Source organism: Neodiprion lecontei, chromosome 6, assembly GCF_021901455.1.
Source record: "Neodiprion lecontei isolate iyNeoLeco1 chromosome 6, iyNeoLeco1.1, whole genome shotgun sequence".
Lineage (NCBI taxonomy): Eukaryota > Metazoa > Arthropoda > Insecta > Hymenoptera > Diprionidae > Neodiprion > Neodiprion lecontei.
In genome coordinates this window covers 3,204,442-3,222,656 of record NC_060265.1, presented here as the reverse complement: position 1 = coordinate 3,222,656, position 18,215 = coordinate 3,204,442, and the positions used below count along the sequence as shown (strand labels likewise).

Below are 18,215 nucleotides of genomic sequence, written 5' to 3'. Positions count from 1 at the left end.
TTCGGCGTAATCCCAGCGGGGTGTTATGTCGGTGATTTAAAATTGAAACTTCACAGCTCGCCCGTAGGGGGCACCACATGCGAGTACGCATCGTCCAGCCGTTAGCGAGCCGCATCGCGGAACGATCATTTGGGGTAATTATCAATTTTTTCTCAATAGTAATGTTATTCGTGATTTGGACTGTTATCCTGTCTTGTTCATCGGAGTGCGAGAGGAATTCTTGAACTTAGCTTGCCGAAAACGCGCACGACATTTCAGGTAATATTCATTGTTTCCTGGTACCTGTCAAGGCATGGTCGGCGGCGTGTGTATCGTGCGTGTTCTCTGTAGACGATCGTTCTTACCAATTTAGCCAGATTTATCTGAAATTTGCATTATAGACTCTTCGACCCGCGTTGACTATTTTTTTTTTCAAACGGCGAGGAAGCCAAAAATTTTCCACCGATCAAATTCATGATATCTTCGAATGTACATATAGAATATTTGTGTACATATGATATCAGCATCAACGAAGTCATGAGTCAGTTGTTAACGCGGGTTGGAAGTAACAGCATGTGTGTCTTTTACTTTGTGTGAACGTAAAAACGGATTCATACTTTAGTAAATATGAAACAGAAACATATAGTTGCAAGTTTTATTGCCCAGTATGCATGAAGTGAATACGAGTAAAATTGAACCACTCGAATGAGCAATGAAATTTAATTTGAGCGTCAAGTCATAAGTATGTAGGTTCAACTCGTTGAGTGTGTTTCAGGAAATTTAACAGCATTGTGAATTAAATTAGTTTACTAAGGTATGAAAGGTAAATAAATATCACCTTGATCGCTATTGCCATGTAATTTATACAGCAAAATCTTGCTAATCCAAGCCGTTGTGTACTCATCCTAGCTCAAATAATCAAAACATTCGGATAGCAGGAAATAAAGAAATAATACATTTTTAAGAAATGTTAAATATTAATGACGATTTTCTCTATTAACAAACAGACATGTGTGTTTAAATTAAATCAAAAACATTAAACAATGACTATAAATACAAACAAATACACACGTCTTCGGAAAGAACGCATTACAAAAATAAAGTTCAACTGCAATAGACTTATATATTTATTAGCACTTAGAAACAGCAGATATTCGTGTCTGTCGCCGATGAGACGAACTCGAATAATCGCGAAACTAGATGACGTAGACTTCGATAAATGAGGTTCCACTCTATTCTTGAGAATTGACCTATTTATTTAGATAAGTCAGAAGTAATTGCGAGCAAACAATGGAGCATTAGAAATTTAGAGTGATTGTTGCATCATTTCATGCAACTGCTTGTAAAGCTATTGAGGTATCACAGGTATGTTCTTTACAGTAGCAGGCAAGTAAGTAGCTGGCCTTTGGTGCTTTAACCAAGGAGGTATGGACGCGGGCGTGGGGGATGTTGCCCAGATATCGGCTGAATTAGCTCAAGTCGTCGAGGTGATGATGTCACCTGGCATACCACACGAACAGCGCCTCGAAGCCTACGCGGCATGTGAACGTTTCAAAGAATCATCTCCCCTGTGCGCCCAGTGTGGCCTATTCCTTGCTCAGAAATATGTAAACAGCAGTTCGGTCGTGCGACATTTTGGGCTACAGCTGATGGAACACTGTGTGAAATACCGGTGGACCCAGATGTCACAGCCCGAAAAGTTATTTATCAAAGAGAATGCCATGAAATTACTGCAAGACGGTACGGAACCGTTTATGCAAGAAGAAACGCACATAAAAGATGCCTTATCCCGCGTGATTGTGGAAATGATCAAACGGGAATGGCCGCAGCAGTGGCCGACACTTTTGGCTGAGCTCAGCCATGCCTGTACCAGAGGCGAAAGCCAAACAGAACTGGTACTGCTGGTGTTTTTGAGACTGGTTGAGGATGTTGCTCTACTGCAAACATTGGAGTCAAACCAGAGAAGAAAAGATATATATCAGGCATTGACAACCAACATGGCAGAAATATTTACCTTCTTCTTAAGACTGATCGAACAACATTTTACAAAGTTCCAAGAAGCAAACAGCTTGGGCCATGTAAATGAAGCTACCGCCCATGGAAAAGTTGTCCAGGTAACTAAACTGATACAAACCAGTTTCACTTTTCTGAGGTTGAGTCATTTCTCAAACGTACCCTTGCGTCATTTTCGGAATTCGCGTGTTCTTGGCAAAAAGCAACAAATAAAAGTTGTTTTATCACTTCATTGTGTTTTCAGGTTGTTCTGCTTACCTTGACCGGATTTGTGGAATGGGTGTCGATAGCTCACGTGATGGCAGAAGATGGTCGGTTATTGCAAATCCTTTGTGTACTGCTCGGCAACCCAACATTCCAATGCCCAGCTGCAGAGTGTCTGTTGCAGATTGTTAATCGCAAGGGTAAAGCGGAAGACAGGAAGCAATTGATGATTCTTTATTCTGAAGAGGCTTTGCGATGCATTTACAGTGCTGCGACAATGCCTGCGCCTCCATCAGGACCAAATAACTCGGAGGAGAATTATTATTTGTTCTTAAAAAAACTGATTCAGGTACGTGACTGACTAAATGATAATAAATGCAAGTAATTGCACTGACCCGCATCTGTATCCTTGCACCAGTGCAACTCTATTACACACTTGTACTATATTCTAATCGCATATAGGGTCATTTATTCGTTCCTGTTCAAATTCTGTTATAAAATTTTGAAAAAAATAATGAGTGTTTTAGGACTGGAAAAAGAATTTTAAAAAATCAGTAGTCATTCAGAGATGCGAATACATGGATTGTAATAGATTTTAAACAGGTATTAAACTAGAAAACACAATTTCACAAAAACGAAAAAAAAATGCACTTCCACTCTGAATCTGGGTGAAATTGTTTTACTTTGAAAGCGGAATGTTTGTTTTCCTTAGTTTGCAAAAATCAATTAGGGTATTTTTGAGATGGGATTAAAAATTCATAGGTGACTACCGTGATTAAAAAAAGTTTCAAGGTTTTTTGGAAGGTTTTCAGAGATCGTACTAATGTAGGAAAAATCCTGAATGGTACTAAAAAATGTCACGATCAAACGTTAACTGAGTTTGCATGGAAAACCCCATATCTTTTAAATGGTGCAATTCAATCCCCTTGCCCGAGGTTTGTAGTCGATATAGATTCGTGCTTTGAAATGATTTTGATATATTTATTTGGAACTGATTTAGGCGAAGGCTCCGTGAAAATTCAACAAAATTCGTTTCAAGAACCACCCTAGTAACATCAGAGTACTTACTACTTATTGTATGTTCTGTATGATTGGCTAGATTGAATACTACAAAATTCGTTTCACGACATATTAGGTCTGATTTAACATCAGGTCTCAAAGTAGCACATAAGTAGAATTAACGTGAACCTTGAAAAAGTCTTGGAAAACATTACCTCCATTAACTTTCATATTGTTTTCCAATTCCACTTCTATATGCCAATACTACAAATGGCCTAAAACTCGTCACTGTTTGCATTAATTAGCTGTGAACAGAACTTTATTCTTCTTTACGTATTTTTACACCCGAGTTTTGTCGACTGCCCACACCCTTCAGTAGGTTCACCCTTTACCGTTGCAAACTTAGTTTCTGACTTACTGGGTTAACTGCTACGGGTAATCTTAATCATCTTTACATGAGTCTAATAACTTTTCTACTATACTAATCTTATCACAGCTACCCACTGCTACGCTCTGTTCTCTCAGACTTGTAATAATATTATCCGAATTTTATCTTAATTAATTTGTCTTATATACTGATTTCAAAACTGTGTTTTCGCATTTTTGACATGATGAAATGCTAGATGTAGACATATACGTACAATGGATCTTCCCATGCATACAAACGAATAAATACATTATGCAGTTGGTTACAAATAATGACACTGTCATATTTTTTTAAGTGCATTCTTAACAATTCTTGTATCCTTAATTTATCACAGATATTAACCGGCATGGCTACGCAACTTTGTATACTTTGGGGCAAGGAAGATGGATCGACCGTACGTCCGGCTCATTTCAATCTATATCTGGATGCCGTAATGACATTTACCACCCATTCAAGTCTGACTCTGTCGCATATGGCTAATGCCATATGGATAATGCTGTTCAAACATGACCAAATCAAGGCTGATCCGCTATTGTTGACCTATGTGCCAAAGTTCGTCGAGTGTACCGCACCTAAACTTATCAAAGTATCGTACACAAACGGCAGACCTACAAATGGAACCTGTAGTATCTCTGACTATGATTCAGAAGAAGAATTTAACGTGTTCTTTCATCGGCTAAGGATGGATCTCCTTGAGGGTTTTCGTCATGCGACCATGGTGGCACCTTTGGTCACTTTTGCCTATGTGCAGCAATGGTTATCTGCCAAAATAACAAAGGGCCTGACGGATTTAGGGTATAAGAGTAACCCAAATGACCCAGTCTATCTGGAGTGGGAGGCACTTGCCCAGGCATTAGATTCTGTGTCCTCGAGGATACTACACGTAAGCGAACGGCCGAGTGTGCAGACCGGCCTTCAGCTATTGGAATTATGCCTGAGTTATTCACCCTTAGACCCATGGCTGTTATCTGCTCTACTGTCATGTGTGAGTGGGTTATTTGTCTTCCTTTCTATGTCGACCGGGTCCATGGAGATGCCTGGTGTGACCATCCTTCCACGTGTGTTGGAAAAAATATTTGCTGCATTGGTATTTGAGGGACAAGGTGAAACCAAAGATAACAGGTCGAGGGCTGTTAAGAACGTCAGGCGTCACGCCGCAAGTTTGATGGTCAAAATTGGATTGAAATATCCACTACTGCTTCTCCCAGTTTTCGAACAAATCCATACTACAGTTCTGGGCTTGGTGCAGGAACCTAGTCAGCTTACTAAGATGGAAAGCGTCACCTTGTATGAAGCTTTGCTGCTCATATCTAATCATTTCTGTGACTACGAGAGGCAAACACGCTTTGTTGCAGAAGTTATCAACCAGGGGCAGTCACAATTCCTTACACTTGGTGCCGAGGCCTTCAAAGGCCCCATAGAGTTTATACGATTTGTCGGTTTAAATTGTGACCCAGTTGAAAATAACTTGGGAGAACGAACATTAAAAAACCGTGCAGATCTCGTGTTTTGCATTGCGACAATTTTAAGCATTGTAAAACGTTGCTCCGTACCTGAAGATCCCGACCGGGCAGCTAGGGGGGGCTTCTTAGCAGCACTGAGTGAGAGTGGCAATCCGGTGTACAGAAATCCAGCCAGTCCACATGTGATTCCTCTACTGCCAACACTGTTTGCTCTCATCAGAGCTATGAATGCACTTTTTACATCCGAGGCTCTCGCTGTGTTATCTGAGGTTGGTGCACAAGGTCGATGGCAATAACAGTTATTCGAGAAGAGTATAAAGTTTGAATTCAATCACAATTTAATACATACCTAGTTTTAATAGTAAATAATTCCATCAATCCTCATGTCTATTCGTCTGTATGTGCCTCAATAACGATGTATGTACCCGGGTATTAGGGATACAGATCAGCTCACGGACTTTTGGAATCAGAAAAATCCAATCTCTTGGGGTTGAATTCTTCTAGCAATGACAACAATCTTGCAGACTCTGACCAAACCACAATTGCCCCCGTAGTCAAGATGCAGACTTTTCTCACAAACATCCATGACAACTGCTACCACATGTTGGGAAGTGGTTGTCACACAATTGGTCGTGACTTCTACCAGTTGTCTGGTCTTGCGCCCGCTCTGCTCAACTCCGTTTTTTCCAATATGGAGGTAAATATTTGTTGAATAATTACATACGTTGATAGCGCATATAATCAATTAACTAAATACTGCTGGTGAATAAGAATTCTCGACCTCGTATTTACTCTATTATAGAATCTTGGTGATCGGTCAATTAGGTAAACGTATTTTTAGTTAACGTTTCGACCCGGATATGGGCCCTCAGAACGATTTATTTATTTAACTGTCAAGAACAACAAAAAAATTTTTTTTAAATAATAATACTAGAAGTACAATCAGACATTAAATATTGTAGATGTAATACTCTTAGGGCTATTATATATTATTGGTTAGTAAGAACAATTTGATTAATTGAAAAAAGAATGGCTTAAAGTGTTATTTACCTTTTTTTTATAAGTAAGTGGACTAAGATGTAGTCAAATTCACAATTTACAATTAGTGGAGACAATGTTCTTTGAGTGACGGTAGTCAATGTCAATCTTCTAGTTATTTTACATGTAGGAGTTAATAGTTGGAAGTCATTAATTAAAAAGATTAAAGAACTATGTTTCTTCACAGTCAATATGTCATTGTGTTAAAAGGTTTTTAAAGAAGGTCTTTTTAGCAGTAAAATTAATTTGCAAAGTGTCCAAGAAGTGGAGGTAGGCTCTTTATGACTATGTTCCACATGTCTAACAAAAATTATTGTTGGTTGAACCGATTAGGTCAACAGGTGAATAACGACTGATGGGAGAAACAAATATGATCCAGAGTGAAGGTGAACCTAATATAAACAATTATACAGAAAAACAAAAAATATTTTGTGAAAAAAATTATGTAGAAAAACTGTGTTATGGGGACAAAAATTTTTTGTATCTAGTTAAAGTTAAACAATATTTGTTGTGTGGGCGGAGATTAGAGGTTTGTAAATATTACTTAAATGTTCAACATCTTGTCTAAGATTAACGAAATTGGTGTGACCTACAATGTTGCACATTTCTAGTAATAGTCTTTTATAATAATTGGGTTCTTCACAAAACTAAAAATACGTTTACTTAATTGACCGATCACCAAGATTCTATAATAGATTATATACGAGGTCGAGAATTCTTATTCATCAGTTTAAAATTGGATTACTTCTGAAAACATGGGCTTTATTCACAACATCGAGCTTACACACAGGAAAGCTACAGCTGATTACTTACGCCGTTGGATCCGGACAGCTGAAAAAATGTCGAGGATGAAGAAGAGTCTTTGAGAAATTTAAATGTTTGGGCATTATTCCTTGTTTCTTACATCGAAGAAGGAAGATCCTGTGGTTCTTCATCCTCGACATTTTTTCAGCTGTCCGGATCCAACGGCGTAAGTAATCAGCTGTAGCTTTCCTGTGTGTAAGCTCGATGTTGTGAATAAAGCCCATGTTTTCAGAAGTAATCCAATTTTAAACTGATGAATAAGAATTCTCGACCTCGTATATAATCTATTATAGAATCTTGGTGATCGGTCAATTAAGTAAACGTATTTTTAGTTTTGTGAAGAACCCAATTATTATAAAAGACTATTACTAGAAATGTGCAACATTGTAGGTCACACCAATTTCGTTAATCTTAGACAAGATGTTGAACATTTAAGTAATATTTACAAACCTCAAATCTCCGCCCACACAACAAATATTGTTTAACCTTAACTAGATACAAAAAATTTTTGTCCCCATAACACAGTTTTTCTGCATAATTTTTTTCACAAAATATTTTTTGTTTTTCTGTATAATTGTTTATATTAGGTTCACCTTCACTCTGGATCATATTTGTTTCTCTCATCAGTCGTTATTCACCTGTTGACCCAATCGGTTCAACCAACAATAATTTTTGTTAGACATGTGGAACATAGTCATAAAGAGCCTACCTCCACTTGTTGGACACTTTGCAAATTAATTTTACCGCTAAAAAGACCTTCTTTAAAAACCTTTTAACACAATGACATATTGACTGTGAAGAAACATAGTTCTTTAATCTTTTTAATTAATGACTTCCAACTATTAACTCCTACATGTAAAATAACTAGAAGATTGACATTGACTACCGTCACTAAAAGAACATTGTCTCCACTAATTGTAAATTGTGAATTTGACTACATCTTAGTCCACTTACTTATAAAAAAAAGGTAAATAACACTTTAAGCCATTCTTTTTTCAATTAATCAAATTGTTCTTACTAACCAATAATATATAATAGCCCTAAGAGTATTACATCTACAATATTTAATGTCTGATTGTACTTCTAGTATTATTATTTAAAAAAAATTTTTTTGTTGTTCTTGACAGTTAAATAAATAAATCGTTCTGAGGAGGGCCCATATCCGGGTCGAAACGTTAACTAAAAATACGTTTACTTAATTGACCGATCACCAAGATTCTATAATAGAGTAAATACTGCTGGATCCCAGATTTACTAGCTGAGGACCTTCTCAAGTTTTTTCCATATCCCATTTTTAATCTCAATGATGGTGCAATACTGACAATAACAGGCGTGTTCTACATGATTAACATTGTATGGGTTCAGGTTATTCCAGATTACAGACTACGTCCGATTATTCGGGTGTTTATGAAGCCTTTTATCTACTCATGTCCACCAGCGTACTACGAAACTGTTCTCATCCCTGTCTTGGCCCACGTAGCAACTCACAGTGAGTTACACAATGTCCTTGCATAACATCTGTACATGTAACTGAATGATGCAGCATTCAGGGCATAGCGTAGAATTAAACAGAATTATACAACAAGAAAAATGACAATAAATCAGAAATAACTGAGAGATACTTATATTTGTACAGTGTGCCAGAGATTGACAGCAAAGTGGAAGTACATGACACAGTTGTACGAGTCTGGGGGATTAGATGAAGAGAATTGCACAAACGTGCAAGAAGTTATCGACGACATGTTGAACAGAAACTTGACCCGAGATTTCGTCGATGTACTAAAGGTAGCTCTCGTTGGCGGAGCAGCTAGCGACGCTTCACCACCTGACCTCATGGAACAGGATACCGGTGGAATGGCAATCGACACACCTTCCACAAGGGGTAGCAGCATCGTTGCTGAGGTAGTCAGTGAGCTTGGAACTCTTGTACTGAGGCATTCATCAACTTGTCACAGTGTTGTTCTCTGCGTATTGGGGTAAATACATTTCCATCTGTATTTGCAACATGTATCATCATGACAACTTGCTTAACTAATTTCTTGTGAAAATGGTTTCAAAATATATTCGTGAATCGTTCGTTGTAGCATATATGATCAAGATCTGTATATCGCAAATAAGTATACCTCTGTGTGTCTTTGTACACACCCAAATGTGAATTCAGCACCTCCTTGCATTCATTTAGCGCATTATCGTGGAACGATTCCAATGCAAGCTTGAAGGCAACTCTCCTCACTGGGCCAATTGTGCGAGCATTAGCTGTTGATGGAAGTCTTACACCAGCAATGGCTGCCCATGTTATGGTAGCCGTTCTCCAAGGACTTCAACTTCACGGGCAACATGAGGCTAACCAGGGGTCTCTTATAACGCTAGGAGCACAGATTTACGAGTGTCTGAGGCCCAAGTTTCCAAACATAATTGAGGTGATGCAACAGATACCAGGCGTCAACCCGGCTGATTTGCAAAGGTTCGATGAAAAGATGACTGTCGTCAGCACCAAAGGAAACAAGGTCGAAAAGGGAAAGAAGGATCTATTCAAGAAAATCACGAATCACGTGAGATACTTAAATTTTTTATTACACATAACAAACATCTTATATAGACTGAGTCCCAGGGTAGATTATATTTCTGGGCAATTCGTGTCACTGACAATGAGTATATGTATGATCGTTGACAACACAATTGTAACATGAGAGAGATGAGCATTGCAGCTGAATCAGTGAAAAATTAGCCTCGTAGTTCGAAAAACGAAATGAGGATAAAATATTCCGAAAAATGCAAATTCTTATTCGATTTATCATAGACAGTTTAGAAATGAGATTACCGGCAATTTGTTTTAGTAATTCTTCTCAAAACTCGACAGTTTGGTAATGCACTCCATGTAAGTACCTCAAAATAAATCGAAATTATTAAAATACGCCATTGGCCCATTATGATAATTCAATCATGGGTGAAAAAGAATACGAACGTATGTAGATGAATTGTAATACAGCTTTCAGTTCCTGTCATTCGCATTCAATACTGGTGACATTGTTGTGTCTGTCGTACTTTCAGATTGTTAGTTATCTCTGCGTCTTCCCCACTAGATTTTCAATACTGGCAGACCAGGTAGTAATGGAATACTAACCCGGTTTAGATGCTACGATCCTATCTAACCTAATCTCATACAATAAGATTCACTTTTCGAATCAAATTTCAATGTGACACCTAAGCAATTCATTTAGTCTCCCATTATTTGTTATAATGTGTATTATTTTAAATCGCTTTCCCTTTGTGCTGCAGCTAATCATGTCCAATTTCTTGGTAATATATACGGCAATGTCACATTAGATTGTGAAAAACCAATAGTTGGCTGCAATAGCACTGTTGCTTGGCAGCGATGTAAAAGTTACCTGAATTCAGATGGAAGAAACCAATCACAGTATCACTGTTCATTGTTGCTAATTACACATATATAGAAATAAAGGAGCATTACACTAATTCCTTAAGTCAAAAGTTTCTCTTGTGAGCTTCAACCAACTGTTTACTCTTATTGCAGTTGATAGGTAGGAGCATGGGTCAACTGTTTCGAAAAGAAGTCAAAATTGATAATCTCCCACGCTTGGATGTCCCTGGCAAGCCACGGCCACTTCGTGTCGACGATATATCGAAAGGTCCGTCCGAAACAGGCCTCACAGCACTTTTTGCAAGCCCCACGTAGCACATGGCTCATGATCGCCACATCTCTCGAGCATGGAGTAATTTATTGTGTGAGTATGAATTGTTGTAAAAAAATCCATAATTTGAAAGTAAGAACAATCTTAACGTTTACAAGATTGGTTATCACACACGACAACAGCGTCTGGTTTCCACGTTATTTAATCATAGAAATATGAAATAGTTGATAATTATACTGTCTTAGTTAATTGACTGCCGGAGTACAGCTTGAAGGTCGAATTCCATATTGAGTTCTGCTTTTTTTATTTTCTTTTGTTTTTTTTTTACATGAGTGTGGCATATGTCGTACATGTACGTTCCTATTTTGAAAAGATAATGTCTGTAATATATTAATATACTTTATTATATTGAATTATTGAATTATAAGTAATTTACTCATAATGCAAACATATTTTATTGATAGTTTCACATGATCTGAAATTGTCAATGGTCAGAGATTACACTCAGTAATGCATGATATGTGCATTTCAGCAGATTGGTTGAATCGAGATGATGAATTTCATTTACAAGTTTCATTTGTGTCTTCTATAAAGGCACTGTGTTTTTGTCTTGACACACAATGTTGTAAATTGAATGGTTCTGGTACAAATTTAACAATTACTATTAAACAAGTCCAGCTGAATCGTTAATTGTACCATTATTGTTACTAATGGTAATGCAATAGAAATATTTTTTTCAGAAATATACTTTCAACTTTTAGGAATAGTTATTTATTAAACGGTAAATAAAATTACGTGAAATTTTCGACATCCTTGCACAAAGAAAAATGATAGTGGTTTGTCACTGGTGTCTCATATTTTGGCTAATGTGTCACAGTTGCACAAAATTTATGTTTTCTGTTTCTTTTTAATGTTATCAGATGTAGCTTTTGCAGAATGTTAATTGGAGATGTAGTTCTTAAATTAGGACCCAGTGCAATGAATTGCAATTAGAATTCAAAATATATCTTTTTTTGTCAATATATTGTGCGAATATTGCTACATTCGTGCCTTTTACGGAATATAACTCTAGGTACAAAATGTACTGAATCATTTTATCCTTTTTAGTCATGTTATATTCTCCTTGAACATACAGACGAACCGCACAGGCTTAGATAGCTGTAATATACTGATTTGCAGCAACTATACAGCTTTCTGTCAGTTAGAACTAGATGAATTTACAAAGCATGTATACCGTTGCACTTCAAATTTGATTCGAATATCACCAAGAAGATGAAATGATAACACAACGCTTAACTGCACATTAGTTTGCGTACTTCACTGAGCATCTTGACATTTGCGCCTAATATTGCTTCTTAAAGATTGATGTTTGTGGATGTTGCGCGTGCGCGTGGCCGTGAATGAAGAAAGATATTCCTACTGTTTTCGATAATGTACACCTACGTAAAATTGCCTTTGACACCTCTCTTTTTAGTCGGTCAGATATAATGCTGATGCCAGCAGCTTTTGACCAATGGCAATGGCGAATGAAGCCAATACGGGATGTGTCCTTCAGTCGGCGTATGCTATACATTAGCACTGTAAGCTTTAGTTCTGACTTACTAAAATTAGGTGGTCAGAATAAACTTTGTTCGGGTGCACAAATTTTTAGACAATTGAAACACGAAACAGCAGAGTCCAATTTGATTACTTTTACACGAATAGACTTTTGCGTTTCATAATTTATCATTTGAAAATAGGATACAAATATAGAGTTACAATTTATCACTTTTATACTTTTTTGGTAGGTCATGGTTTGAAAAAGACATATAGCAAGGATCAAAATTTTAATCTAAAATTAATTGGAACCATTCACTTGTGCGACATTTTCAATATTGTGCAAAAATTAATATCTCATCATCTTTTAAAAATAATTTTTACGAAATTTTCACCAAAAAGTGTTAATTTTTAAAACATTGTAGAGTCAAAAATCATGTAAAACTACAATTGACCCCTTCAAGGCACATGTTTAGATTTATATTATTTCGTACAATAATGTGTTGCCAGTCTAATAGTTATTATCAACGAATGTAAATTGCCGCACGAGTCAAGAAGTCCCTATACGCGTCCATACAACAAATTCTATTTTCTGTGCTACCTTCCGTCAGAAACGAGAATATTGTGTAGTTTTTATAAGCACTAGTGCTCATAGAACTAGAAAGTAGTCGAGTCGATGATGGATGTAGCGCAGAAAGCAATGAACATCATTCATTTGCACTGAGTGATATGCTACTTCTGGTACAAAAAAAAAAAAACTTAAACTTGATAGGATTTGGTATACATTCAGTTGAACAAATTTTACTAATGTCTTCTTATTGATGCAGAGCGCTTGACGTTTTTCTCAAGGAAAAACAACGTACGTATATGCTCGTTAAAAAGCACTTATAGTAGACAATTTACCGTTTAATTTCTATTTCTTATCATGATTTATTCTCGTATCAACGATTCACCATGCTACTCATTATTTTGACATGTACATTACAGTTTTTACTTGGCGCAGGTTCGTATTTCATTATATTGATACGTCACGTGATAGCAATAGGTCTCCCACCCATATAAAACATGTATATTATAAAATGAATGTTTCATTATTCGTCAGCGGAATTTTTTGTAAAAATTTGTATTACTACAGTCCACTCAGTGCAGAGTACGCTTTTACATACATACCTGTGCTGAGTCTTGACAGGTGTGAGTCCCGAGCTCATACCATGTTGATGGTTGAACCCATGCAAACGTTGTAATATTTGTGTATTCGAGGAGAAAAAGTTGTGTGGAGCAGCCACAATCGTCGTATTTGCTAGGCAGAGTTGTTTCAGCCTGTCCGTCTACTTATACATGCACAGTGTACATATACGTACAATCTATATTTTATTGTATTTAAAAAATGAGAAAAAAAAAATTGACAATAATATGTAAGCGTATCAAAATTCACTGAACTATGAGCAAGACGAGGGGATATCCTGCTAAATTCAATTGCTACTGATACATTGTGTACAGGTTTTTTTGGGTGTGTTCAAATCACGGAAGGGGGCAGGAAAATACAAATGAGATTGTGCATTTTTAAAAAATATATTATCTAATTCTTCGCATTACAAACTAGCCACACATATCTGGATATATTAGTTGAATTTACACTATACAAAATAAACATTCCTTTACATTTGTATTACAGGCACGATCACAGCTCATGTTACATATTAATCATGTCAAAATATGGAACGATGCGCAGAAGAACGTTTGAGTGATTAAATGTTTACTGTGATTAAAGATGGGCCATTTTGGTACACGTCCAGCGGGTATCCTAATCTCTACTGTCGGACTAGCAATAAAAATGAGAACTGTGAAAATGAATACTGGCCATTCCAAATCTCGTTAATCTGTCTTGCAGCTAACTTATATAATAATTACACAGAACGCGTGTGACTCAGGTACATGATCCCACATTTTGATAGATCAATTGACCTAGCCTCCAACCTCATTATATGTACATATTATTACACATCACACATATATTCATAAAAAGCATAAACTTTACAATTGAGTATTTAGTTACAGTTTATTGCCTCAGCATACACAGACATAAATAGTACTATTATACGCTTCAATCATCATAAATCGTTTTATTGGTCTTATTTTGAAGCTACAATAGGTATGTACTTGCGGCGATTGCATTTGGGATGCATTGACTGCGGCGAGTGTATTTTTGTCACTTTTCAACAAATACTGGTTATGGGCGAATCTAAAATACATGTATCGCCGCAGTCAGTGCGGCCTATTTAGAATCACAATTAATTTCATGCAACTGAATTCTATTCTGCATAGTTGTACTATAGTTTCTATTTGAAATGAATGAAAAACCGTTAAGGTATTTGCGATAGGCTTCATTTCATTGCAGACTGTAATAATACATGTGTAAATCTGATAATATTGTCAAGCTGAAGAAGTGAATATGTCGTAATTATCTAACTTTCAAAGTTGTCATAATCTTCAAGGCACTTTTGTAATTATAATATTCGTCGCCTTGACATTGATGTCAAATTTGAAGAATAATTGTACATACATATATTACGCACCAATAGAATTTTATCACTCTGTTGAACTAAATTTTTAAATATCTGTTCAACGTTTTTTGAACTCCCATCTGTACTCCTGTCTATAAAAAAATCCCAGCAATTGGACTCGTGATAATACAGGGGATGTCCGTGGCTTGATAACAATAGAGGCGCTCAGATTACCCAATTCCAAGATGATGATTTTCTATATTGGAAACAAATGAACCTTCGAGTCTTCCAATAGTCATGACAGCCATTTGAAACTAGAGACAATGTGACCACAGAATATATAGTCTTGCAAAGCGACACCCGGAAATATAAAAGCAAAAGTATGCCATGTGCCCAGCATCACGCAGCCACAGGCAGATACATGCACACACACAAACTCATCTCATAGGAAAATTGGAAGGAATATTCACGTAGGAACTCTTTCGAACCATACAGATGAAAAAAAAACACTAATGATCTGATAAATTTATAGACCGATCGATACAATTGAGCAAGGTTGTATGCACTACGTGCAAGGTTTAAGGTACAAGGTAGTTCTTTCCTTGGTACAGGTTCTCAGGGTTGTTATAAACCTGGAAAAACTCGGAATTAAAAATGTGTTGACATTCTTAGAACTACTTGCTCACTTATTGTGACAATCTACTTTTTTCTACCAGTCATCGATGCTTAAACTTAATTCATGTTACAATTTGCAAATGAGATCCACACTTTCCTGGAATGCCACAGCAAGAGCCAAGGTACCACTCCTTTACTATCTGAGATAGTTTTACTTGGAATGAACATTACTGTCGCATAATGTAAGCTATCGCTACTACAGTCATACGAAAATGGCAAAATTTTTGCATGCACAAACTGAGTTAATTAGGAAATCCCGAAAGTTGTAATTCGTAACAACCCTATTCGAGCTTTGGCGTCTCTTGCACAAACATCTCCCGATGCAACGGACGCTGGGCTGGTGAAAGAAATCGGACACCTGGGTCAGTGAAACTTAGATTCACAGTAAGGATTGAATAACTTTTACCTTAGAAAATCATCGAAAACATTTATTAATAACTTTCAACTATCGCCTTCCGCACCTTTGACGATCAATAAAAACACATCCATATTATCTTTACCCTTTACATATACCTGTCCCCTTGGTTCAAAATCATATCTCCCTGCAAGTACGTCCAAGCAATTACTTGCCAATTGTATTCTTCCTGCAACACCAGTTGAATCCATGCGAGATGCTATGTTTACTGCATCCCCCCATATATCGTAATACAACTTTGTAGCACCGATCACACCAGCAGTTACATCCCCGTAATTATATCCAATCCTTAATATCAATTTAAATCCAAGGAGATCTCTATTGAAATCGTAGATAACTTTATGCATCGCCACCGCGAATTCCAAGAGTTGAAACAAATGAGTGCACTTGTGCTCGTTTTGTTGCCGTACCTGAGGATTCAAACCACTCGCAGCCATAAATGTACTGCCGATTGTTTTGATTTTTTCCACGTTTGAAAATTCCGACTTTTCAAGAAGTTCGTCAAAATCGCCAATAAGTTCGTTCAGCACGCGAAGGTATTCTTTTCCCCCCAAATAAGATTCGTCGTAGAGCTCATTGAAATTGACAATACTTGCAAATATGATTCCGACAGACTTGTGGTTTTGAGAATATTTTGCAGTAGTCTTTAATTGATCGGCTACATACTTTGGTATAATGTTATGCAGGAGCCAGTCAGCCTGGTTCTTCATTGACTGAACCCTAGCCTTGTCCCTTGCTGCAACCGCATTTCCGTGAAAGCTCAGTCTATAACTGATTTCAAATTCACGATTGAGAAACCATACGAGAAGGAGAAGTAACACCATGTCCAAATAAATTTCAGATTCATAAAGACGTTCTTCGTTATTCTGGGGTAACAGATTTCCATCATCATGGTCGTCGTAAGTAGATATGTGAGTAGCAATCAAGCCTATAAACACTAACCCTGTAAGCGTAACGAGCAAGTTCTTCATCCAGCAATTGAGTTGCGTGAAATTACAAAAGTGTACCAAGCCAACAAACACCAAATAGCTGTAGTAATATTCAATATGGTTCTGTTGCATAAAAATCGTGTCGCGGGTGAGGTTTATTAAAATCGAAATAATCGGCAAGCTGACGAGCACACCCCCGCATATATGCCAGGGATGCCATTTTGAGAAAAATTTGAATATCTTTTGCGTAAACGTTGTGTGCGTCGTATTGGGATGCAAAATTTGCCTTATGCACAAAGAAACGGCAAATAGGTGGATTAAAGTAGCTAACGTTGAGAATACAATGTAGTATGTCGTAGGTGGATACAACAGGAATAAGGATATAGTGACCGAGGTAAACACCAGAGCTGATATTAATATGTCGAAATATGTGTTGAATCTGGATGTTGCCAACGTTGGCGGATTGTCGCCAACACCTTCGCTGGACTTGTGTGCTGTTTCCCGGTACTCCTGTTCCAATTCTTTATTTTTGAAAAACAGCGTTAGGCTCGACAATGGGGGTTTTACGAAGTATGAACGCTGCGAGCTCACGTTGTCCTGGACACATCTGAAGCAATACGGTTCGCATTTATAATTATAAAGACAATTGTCTGTTTAACTTGCTTTCTATCTTTTTAAGTTCATCGGGAATTTGTCATATATTACACGTATTATCTCTCTAACGTGTAATCATCACGAAGCAAAAATTTTATCTGCATCTCATTTGAATTTGATATGTGAATTTAATCATTTTCATTGATTTGTACACTAATGGGACTTCAGGAGAGTTGATGCATTTTCAAAAAGTTAGTAGTAATAGTTTGCATACGCAATTTTGATTTAAAAAGAAGCTGGAATATAAAATTGAATCAATACATTTTAATAATTATTCGAGATACCTATCTGCAGATTATATAAAAGCTATTAAATATACTTCAATCTGAAACTTGGTACGTCTAGTAAAGTATCGGCACAGTTCACGCAGTCTGATCATAATAAAATGATCAATGATTAAAATAGTGATACTTAGGATGCCATGCAAAAAGCGTAGGTATGTAGAAGCAACATAAATTACGATCAATATACATGTATCTATTATACAGGGTCATTTATCCGTTACCGAACACGAATGCGAGTAACGCGGCCAATTCCACCCGGCGCCCACACAAACTGCACTCTCACTCAAGGGTCAGCTGTTCACGTACATCTATACACACATTTATAGAATACCGTATGCTTAGGGTTAATCATGAAGCGGAGAAGCTTGCACTCGTGGAGGAGTGCTGGTGTACAAATCAAGAAAAATTTATAAAACTACTTCAATTATATGCAAGGCACTATGGACGACAAAAATTGAGAACAGTGAATACAATTACTTGAAAAGGAACAAACTGACGATACCAAAAGATGTTCTCCATAAAAATACCGTATTTTGTTCTGGTTACAAGTCTACTCTGAATGTAAGTCGTGTCTAATTTCATGAATAATTTGTTTTGAAAAATGGTAGGGGCAGCTTTACGTATAAATTGAGTACGAG

General features: G+C 37.0%; 2 protein-coding genes across 7 annotated transcripts in view; one reads left to right on the top strand and one right to left on the bottom strand.

Annotated features, from left to right (window-relative positions):
- Positions 1 to 13: 13 nt before the first annotated feature.
- LOC107220653 (exportin-5) overlaps positions 14 to 18,215 on the top strand; it is a 25,168-nt gene continuing 6,966 nt past the window's right edge. Inside the window, exons 1-10 of one of the 4 annotated variants that reach the window (XM_046743194.1) lie at positions 14 to 134; positions 1,360 to 2,093; positions 2,237 to 2,545; positions 3,957 to 5,354; positions 5,522 to 5,782; positions 8,293 to 8,416; positions 8,564 to 8,903; positions 9,110 to 9,479; positions 10,463 to 10,673; positions 13,792 to 14,767. In XM_046743194.1, coding sequence (XP_046599150.1) covers positions 1,407 to 2,093; positions 2,237 to 2,545; positions 3,957 to 5,354; positions 5,522 to 5,782; positions 8,293 to 8,416; positions 8,564 to 8,903; positions 9,110 to 9,479; positions 10,463 to 10,624 — 3,651 coding nt within the window. In that variant the 5' untranslated portion in view covers positions 14 to 134; positions 1,360 to 1,406 and the 3' untranslated portion in view covers positions 10,625 to 10,673; positions 13,792 to 14,767. Of the gene's footprint in view, positions 135 to 154; positions 259 to 1,359; positions 2,094 to 2,236; positions 2,546 to 3,956; positions 5,355 to 5,521; positions 5,783 to 8,292; positions 8,417 to 8,563; positions 8,904 to 9,109; positions 9,480 to 10,462; positions 10,674 to 13,791; positions 14,768 to 18,215 lie in introns of those variants that run through there. The other 3 variants (XM_015659325.2, XM_046743195.1, XM_046743196.1) reach the window with 3 other exon arrangements.
- LOC107220652 (adenylate cyclase type 9) overlaps positions 15,696 to 18,215 on the bottom strand; it is an 8,062-nt gene continuing 5,542 nt past the window's right edge. For 2 of the 3 annotated variants that reach the window (XM_015659324.2, XM_046743191.1), the window contains exon 8: positions 15,696 to 17,246. In XM_015659324.2, the coding sequence (XP_015514810.1) occupies positions 15,737 to 17,246 (1,510 nt within the window). In that variant the 3' untranslated portion in view covers positions 15,696 to 15,736. The other variant, XM_046743192.1, reaches the window with a different exon arrangement.